Source organism: Arvicola amphibius, chromosome 4 (assembly GCF_903992535.2).
Source record: "Arvicola amphibius chromosome 4, mArvAmp1.2, whole genome shotgun sequence".
In the NCBI taxonomy this organism is placed as follows: domain Eukaryota; kingdom Metazoa; phylum Chordata; class Mammalia; order Rodentia; family Cricetidae; genus Arvicola; species Arvicola amphibius.
This window is the reverse complement of record NC_052050.1, coordinates 127,545,135-127,553,647: the sequence shown is the minus strand read 5'-3', so window position 1 is coordinate 127,553,647 and position 8,513 is coordinate 127,545,135. Positions and strand designations below refer to the sequence as shown.

The 8,513-nt window shown below is 41.8% G+C and overlaps 1 protein-coding gene across 1 annotated transcript in view; it reads right to left on the bottom strand.

The window, feature by feature from the left end:
• Positions 1 to 696: 696 nt before the first annotated feature.
• Positions 697 to 8,513, bottom strand: part of Stox2 (storkhead box 2) — a 107,357-nt gene continuing 99,540 nt past the window's right edge. Inside the window, 1 exon segment of the mRNA XM_038327095.1 lies at positions 697 to 4,088. Coding sequence (XP_038183023.1) covers positions 3,890 to 4,088 — 199 coding nt within the window. The 3' untranslated portion in view covers positions 697 to 3,889.

The window sequence follows — 8,513 nt, the reverse complement described above, 5'->3', positions numbered from 1 at the left end:
AGAACTTTACAAAGCTGTGTCAACCTAAAAGAACAACCCTTTCCTACGGGCCACCATTCTAGTCTCGGCTGGTGGCTGCGAAAGAATTTAGATGTGCATTTGAACAATAGTGGCTGAGTTTTTGAAAAAGAGACATTTGGGAACAGCTGGTGTTCAAATCACTGCTCTTCCAGATTCCCTTTCGATTTATAGTCCCTGAACTTGGATTCTTCAACATCAAAGACTCGGGCATTTATTATTTCTCCCCAGCTAGCCTCCTCCCAGCGCTCCTATATGTTTTCTCTAGTGGGTGCACACACACACCCTTTCACACACTCATTAAGGTCTCCTGAGATGTGCAAAACACATCAAATGGTATACAAATTATTTAACAGACATCTCAGAATGCACAGCACAGCTTTTTTTTTTTTTTTTTTTTAAATAAAAAGGAGGTTTGGGCTTCATAGGGTAGCATATCAAAATGGCAGAGAGGCCCAAAGTGCTTCAAGTTGGCAGTTCAAATTTTTCACGTCTTTTGTTACTGAAAAAAAAACAAAAAACAAAAACAAAAGCCTAGCAATCCAATCGAATTTTTAAGGAATTAATAATTTCTCAAATGTTTACCAAGTAGCTCTTTGCCAAAGAGAACCTTCTTTCCTTCCTTCCTTCCTTCCTCCCTTTCTCTTTTTTTTTTTTTTTTTTTGTGTGGCAGGAATGGAAGAATGGGGAAGACAATAATTTTAAAACATTTTAAAATGTTCATTCACTTGTAACAAATCAAATGTGCTTTCACGGGGCAGAAAGGAGAGAGAAAGAAGACAACAGGTTTACAATTGGAAGCCACAGCGTGATGGGGAAGAAAAACCACGCCAGTGAGAAAGTTATGAGTCCAATGGGCAAGTCACGCACACACGGAACACCATGGCCTACCGCGGAAGCGTGTTTTCAACATTGCTTTTCTGAAGAACACACTTGAACACACTGCTGCCATCTCATCAAATTCATGGAGGTAGTTATATGTAAAAATAAAAATTACCATAAAGTAATATGCTGTATCATAATAATACATATAAGTGTGCAAAATGCTGACAGATGTGTTGACCCTTTAAAGTTGAATGCCTCACAGAGATTCAACCAGATTCAGTTTTGTAAACCTTTCCATTGATAAACGCTAAGACTAGACATGCAGTCATGTAACACAAAGCTAGCTTCCAGTGGAGAGGAATATTGGCAAAGCCTAGGGAGGGCCTCAGGGCTGTGGGCGTCAAGAGTCTCACCATCTTGATGAGGTCATCTTAGACACATAGACTTGTCATGTCTGCCATGTGCTTCCCACCACCAATGTCCCTCCATTCAAGAATCCAGATTAGAAACAGACAGGAGTGTTTCTCCATGGAATATCTGTTTATGTGGCATATCACCTTTGAAGTCCTTCGTTCTATGCTAATGGCTGCTGGTTACGGGAGGGTCTTTTGTTTCTTTCTGAAATCATGTACCCCATAGCGATTAGGCAAATAGCGTACACATTTTATTTGAATAACGTCTTCTGTAAACCTATTTCTTGCAGACCATCAAAATTCATGTCTTTAAAGCTTCTTCTCCTGAACAGAATTCTGTCCTTCCTGCTCACACAGTACTAGATTCCTTCAATGGCTATGTCCAGAGGGTCTATCAGAGTCTAATGTATTGTTTGAATGGTCCTATTATTAACGGACTGAATATGCCAAAAATTTGAGAGCAGGTTTTTGGGAAAAAGTTAATTTAGACAGACCAAATCTAGGAATCATGTGGCATACAGCTCCTCAAGCAAAAAGACTCTATAGAACACCAGATCCATGGCTGCTCATTCTGGATGTGGATACTTGGTTGCTCTGGACATACTTAAGTAATGAGAGAAACAATGTGTTTTTGAGTAACTGAGGCATGCCTGGGGGGGGGGGGGAGAAGGTATGAGATTCAAAACCCAATTGGCTTAAGCATTTCAATGACGTAGCAGTGTACTGCCCACTGTGCTTAAGTCTTACTCCAAGAAGCACACAAAAGCAATGTTTTATACCAAAGTTGAGGAGCCCAGTTTGACCCAATGCAGCTTCCGAATAGCAGGCAAAATGTGAGAGACTACACCTTTCCCACGACTTCACATGACTGTGTTTCCTCAAACACACCGCTAGTGATTAAGCCTAACACAGAAAAAGAAACCTCTCACAGATTTATGGTCACCACTGAGATCTTGGCTGAAAATACTTTACATTGATTTTAAAGTTGTTTATTTATGAATCAATTTATGATCCATGGCTCCAAAAAGCACCATCCAACACTAAGCTGAATAAAACTTCATGTCAGACCATCTACTGGGATCAGAGGTAACCCTTGAGTAGATAGATAGCTTTCCAGTGCCTACAGTAGGAATCCTATGGTATACAGCGTTTCTGTATAGTCTTCTGTCGAAGTGGGCCTTACTTGTAGGACTGAAGTGTATTGGCTAGTGGTTCCCCCCCCCCCCCACTGCGGAGCCTTTTGATACTGAGCATGGCATTGCAAACCGAAGTAGAGTGTGAAGAAATCATCTTAAAAGATGCCCAGTGAGTGAGCACACTGTCCACCTAAAACACGCCTCCTGAAATCGTTACAAGGTATCTGTAAACATTACTCTGGCATAGTTCATGTATGCATAATCATCATTCTGATAAATTTTAGGGGAGTACAAATTAAGGATATACCATACCAGCGGAATGAGGACATTCTGCTGTTTATTATACGGGTCCATGTAGACTTCTAATCAAAAATTACTTTAAAGGTTTTTTTTTTTTTTTTCTATAGATATCTTCCCAGGAATAAAAGGCCTGAAGTTCAACTCTCCCTAAATTTGCTCTTTCCTACAACCACTAAAAATTATCTCCCACAGCCTAATTTAGGCATTCTATTTAAAACTACATAAAATAGATTTATGTCCCTTCCATTAGAAAGAATAACACCCTCAGGCCACATTCTTCATTTGTATCATAAAGAACATTTTGCTTCCAAACAAGCTAACCACTGCATCTATGATAGGAAGAAAGCTCGTCCCAGTGTCACAAGGAGGAAGGTATCTTTCTTCAATATCTGATTCAGCCCTCCCGAAAGTCCACACCACCTTCTCCATCACTCAGTGCTGTGGTCCAGCGCGACCGACTGGATTCCCCTTCCTTTGTCCACTTCAAAGGCCTATATTCCCGTTTGTGACCGTGGAAGGTTAAACAACTCAAGACAAGCATCGAGTGCACTGGAAAACAGAATCCTGAAAACAAACACTCTAAGGACTTCCGGCAGGACCCTTTCTGACACGCTGCCATGGGCTCCTGCAAGAGTGTAGTGAAAACTCACAGTGAAAAATGACTGGCACCTAAAGGACTCACACACAAAGGGCTGGGGTCCCTTCTGCTCAGTTTGGCATCGATTTCTCTCACGGTGGACACCCTCACATTTACATTTTGTGGTGACTTGGCTTTTTTTTTGGGGGGGGGCGGTTGTCAAGGATTAGTTCCCTGGCCCCATTCCCCATTGGCTGGGAGCAACACACATCTGTGGCATTTCAAAATGGAATTGGCAACTGCATGACATTGAAAAATGCATGTTCCACTTACAGTGTTTAGACTTGCCTATGTGTGTTCAGATACAGTTAGTGAAGCAGAAGTATACATATCTCCCCTACTGCTATTCGGTTGCTACAGAGCCATAAATGTGAAAAGCAATACTCTGAAATAAAGATTTCTTTTTTTTTTTTTTGCCCTAGCCTACTTAGCAGCACAGCTCAAGTGACCCCCCAAGCTGTGCTTGAGATGTTTGTCTTTGCAAAGATGTAAACGTCAGCCCCAATTGTCGTAAACGTTACTGTATCGGACAAGACAGAAGGTCTGAGGCAGAGGGACAATCATACACTAGTAACAGAAGCTTGCAAGCAGTTGGAAGGTTTCTGTAATTTCTCAGCTTCGTTGGTCGGGGGATCCGTACTTGTGCGGAAGTTGAAGGAAGTTGGACCAGCTCCGCCATGGGCCGGACTCAGAGCAGGATTCTGACGGCGGTTGCTTTCAACAATGCTTGATGTGTTGGAAGCCAGGCTCTCCCGAGTGCTAGAAGAGTAAAAAGGGGTTGGTTTTGGTTTTGCTTTAAACATAAACAATTACATATTGAGCCCAGAAGGAAGAGCAAATGACGGAGCTAATGGATTTCCTGTTGGTGCATGAAGCCTAATCAGTACGCGTCTCCACTGATTATCCGCATGTACCCTTCCAGCCCAGGCCCTGGGAATCATGGGAGACACGAACTGCAGCTCACGCAGTAAGGGTCTTCTGCCTACCAGATGTGTGGCTTCCCCTGGTCTTTATGAAAATGACTTCAAAATATAATGTGACAGACGGCCATCACACTAGCTTTGACAAAGAATACGCATACCTGTGTGATGGTTTCACCAAAAGTTGACAATTCAGACTTCATGGCTCTCGAATAAACTCTGTAATTGGACTTAAAGATTCCCCTGTTTTTTGTTGCTTTTGAGTAGATGTTAATGTGGTGGGTGGACTTCAATTATGCCACTAGCTGACTTCCCCACAGGGATAGGAATGCAATTATTTGTAAATACTTTATACCCTTGTCTCTATTTTAACGCTTCAGTTAAAACACAATTATATGTTCGGATAAAGAGCATCTCCCCTTTCCCATTGATTTGTGAAGCTGCAGTTCATTCCTGTCTCCCTTTAGTAGGAATATTTTCATTTCTTAAGAATGAGGTGATCTTTAAAACTTCATTACTTCTGCTTATGTTTTCCAAGTTGGAAATATTTGAATCTTTTTTTGCCGCAAAAGGGGATTTAAAAGATTCATGTTTGAAAAGTCAGGACAACAGCAGAAATAAGATCACTCAGCAGACGGAGAGGGAGGGGAAAGGGTCTGTATTTAAGATCCTCAAGGTGACTTGAAGAAATTTACCCACTTACACAGAGCAGAGAAATCAAAACCACTCTCAAAATACCTACCCCACTGGCTAGATTCAAAGTTCACCTGGTCTCTGTATCTAGTCGAAGCCAGCTAAACCTAGCTATCATGTGAGCAACCCCAGTCAAGACACCACCTCCTCCATTGGCAGCCACTTCCAACGAGGTATTTAATCCTGATCCCTTAGCGACCCGAGTCTTCATCATCAAGAAGGTGGGAATTAAATGTTTAAAAGGCAATATGTTCACTGATTATCAACCAATCAAACAAACAACAACAATAACAAAACCCCCAATACTCATTCTGAATGTAGAGGATTAATGCACTTAACGAGCTAAGCCAAGTTTCCCCACCAAGCCTCTGGTTAGACGGGCATAACTAAAGAATGCCTCTCAGGATAGAAAATGCCTGACTTACCTGCTTACCTGCCTGGCCTCTTTCTCCAGAAAACCCATCAGTACTTCTCCCAGAGCTGTGTCTGTGGTGTGGGGTCAGTGGAGGAAGGGTGAGGGCAAAGCACATGCTGAACCCCAAAGGTTTTATGGCACGTTTATTCACTGCACTTTCAGTCTCAGTAGTGACTTTTAAAAAAAGATCTATTTAGTGTGTGTGTGTGTGGGGGGGTGCACACTATGGTATGTGTGCAAAGGTCAGAAGACAGTTTGTGGGAGTCATTTCGGATCTACCCTAATATGGAACCTGGGCATCAACCTGAGCTCTCAGGGCTGGTGGCAAGTGTCTTTTACACACTGGGCTATCTGGTCCATGAGAATAACTTTTAAGGGCATCTAACTTCCTCGTGTCTATAGTGGAGGGGATTGTGCTGTGATTTACCTACTTACAGAATGCCTGTGGAACAGAAACAAGCACTGATGTATTGGCATATTAAAGAGCCAGGGAAGCGCTATTTCTGCTATACATCTATTGTAGACTCATTTAAATAACTACTGTAGATCAGCTTGGAAATCTAATGATCACCAATGGTATTTTTTTCCTATGGAAAAATGGATTGTAGGGTCCAAAGGACCTATTTTTTAAAATAGCTTTTGAAGAATCAGCCTAACATTTATGAAGTGCCTGCTGTATTCTGTACAGTGTGCTTGGAACTAGAAACGTAAAGCATTCCAACATGACACGTTAGTTAAGAGATGTCTTTGCAAGACACCTTTGGCCACCTTTGAGCTGCATCCAATGCACTCGTAGGGATAAATATGCACAGTAGTCCAGTTTTTGCAAAGACTATATTTCATGACAGCTGGAATCACGAGCTCCGTTTGTGACATTCATACGGAGGGATCAGGGTATACTGATGGAACATTAACATTTATGGCAAATATGGCAGTAAAATTCTTCTCAAATTTAATTTGGAAGAGAAAGAAAATAATAGAATGCAACCTTTAAGATGAGCTATTTAGGCCAGGAGCCATGGCGCACACCTTTGATCCCAGCACTCAGGAGGCAGAGCCAGGTGGATCTCTATGAGTCTGAGGTCAGCCTGGTCTACAGAGTGAGTTTCAGGGACAGTCAGAACTGTGAAGAGAGATCATGTCTCAGAGAGTGCGGAGTGGGGGGGGGAAGAGGGGGAAAGGAGGGTTTAGGACTTCTTAGGTGGGAGGAGAGATTGACTAAGTGGCTCTTCTATTCATCCTCTTTCCAGTACAGGCTTTCTAGAGCACACGCCCATGGCAATGCGTCCTGTCTCTGGTAGTTGTGTGGATGTTGCTCAGCCAATTTGGGGAGTCTCACATTTGAAACTCTTCATTTCAAGACTTTTCATTTCAATATGACTTCTCACACACAGTTCAAGTTTTTATCCTTTTTGGGTTCTGTTTGTTTGTTTGTTTGTTTTATATACTCTTTAGTTTTCAACAAACGGGACTGAAAATGTGGCTAAACATGCTGCCCAAGTCAACACCAAATCCTTCAAGTGTAGAGAGAAACCATTTGTCTCAGGAGAATCGTAGTTGCTTAGTGGCCTGTTTTAAGGGAAGATGCCCACAAATAACTTAAACTTTATGCTCCTCATGGTAACAGAGCAGCAACTACAAGACAGTGTTATTTCACTGGGTGCCACTCACAGTGAAAGCCCTGGGAGTCCCGTGTTCTCTCTCATGCATAGAAAGGCAGCTTGGTGAACCTTAAAGTACATAGAAAGCAAGCCTGTCACCCCATTTTTAACTAAAGGGTTTTCACTATCAAACAGCAAAATTGGGAATTCTTGAATTGGCATCCTGCCTAAAATTTGTGGGTGATCTACATTTTCCCGGAAAGGAGATCCAATTCAACTACTACTAGACAGACCTGTGGCTAGTGGGTAAGCGTTCTCTCTCTCTCTCTCTCTCTCTCTCTCTCTCTCTCTCTCTCTCTCTCTGTCTGTCTCTGTCTCTCTTTTTCTCTCTCTATAATTAATGTTTCCTTCTACAGTGACAAGGCATTTAAGTACCTATTTAAAAATGAAAACAAACTTCTATAAGCTACCCACTTATAAATTCTACATTATACAGCCCGAGTTTCAAGATAATATATTCGTTGAAGATACTGGTTCAGCTATCTCATGGGTACTTCTTTTCATCCCTAAACAAATAAAACTTTTCAATATTATAAAGGGTTAGGAACCACTCCCTCCCAACATCCCCTTGATAACAGTCTTGGGAGTGCCACTATTTACTGCTGAAGTCTGGGTGCTGAGGGGCAACGTGAAGGGCATGAAAGAATAACAAGAAAAGCATTAGGCAGAGGAGTCTCCATGATAAGAAATAATGAGTATAAAGTACAAGCAAGTAAACCATTTTTTCTATAATCAATGAACTCTTACCACAGACCTCCAATGATCTGGCTCCTACTGCTAGAGTTTCCAAGAGAGGAAAAGGCACAGAACAGGAAAATCGGTGGTCAAGGACAGAGAAACTCATTGGAAAATAAAATCTGATGTGGGAGGGGGAAAAATTTAGCAAAACAGATTCTTTAAAAAGGCCAGGGCCACTGCTCCCAGGGTTTCCTGAGGATCCTTAATGCACTAAGAGGCCTGGGCTCCTGGATTCCCAAGCACTTTTTCAGAGTACCAACTCTGATAGATGTGCATTAGACATTGGAATTTCCATTTCTGGGAAAACTTGGGGTGAAAAGGTTACATAATCAAAATAGTAACAATAATAAGTCAAGAACTGGTCCTTCAAGAAATAGCAAATGCCCAATTATGGAATAAATATTATAAGAATCCCCAAGTCTGACTTTGAGATGATGTGTCCCCAAGCTACCCAGGAATAGGGTGCAATAATCACAATGGAATGAATTTCAGTTCTTAATAACATGAGTGAGCGGATATGAAGTACCTATGTGGGTACTTATTGTGATTATAAATGCTATCATATCGGGAATCAGAGATGATGGGGAATATGCATGTCTGAGTAGCATTTCTGCATCTTAGAGTCACCAATCTGGAGAAGAGTTTAGAAGCAAGATTCAGGTTCCAAGTGGCTGTTTAAGGAGAAGAAAGAGTTACAGAGAAAAACAGGAGCTGGGACGTCCCTGGGTTTGTGTTTGTCAGCCCTAAACAACCTCAG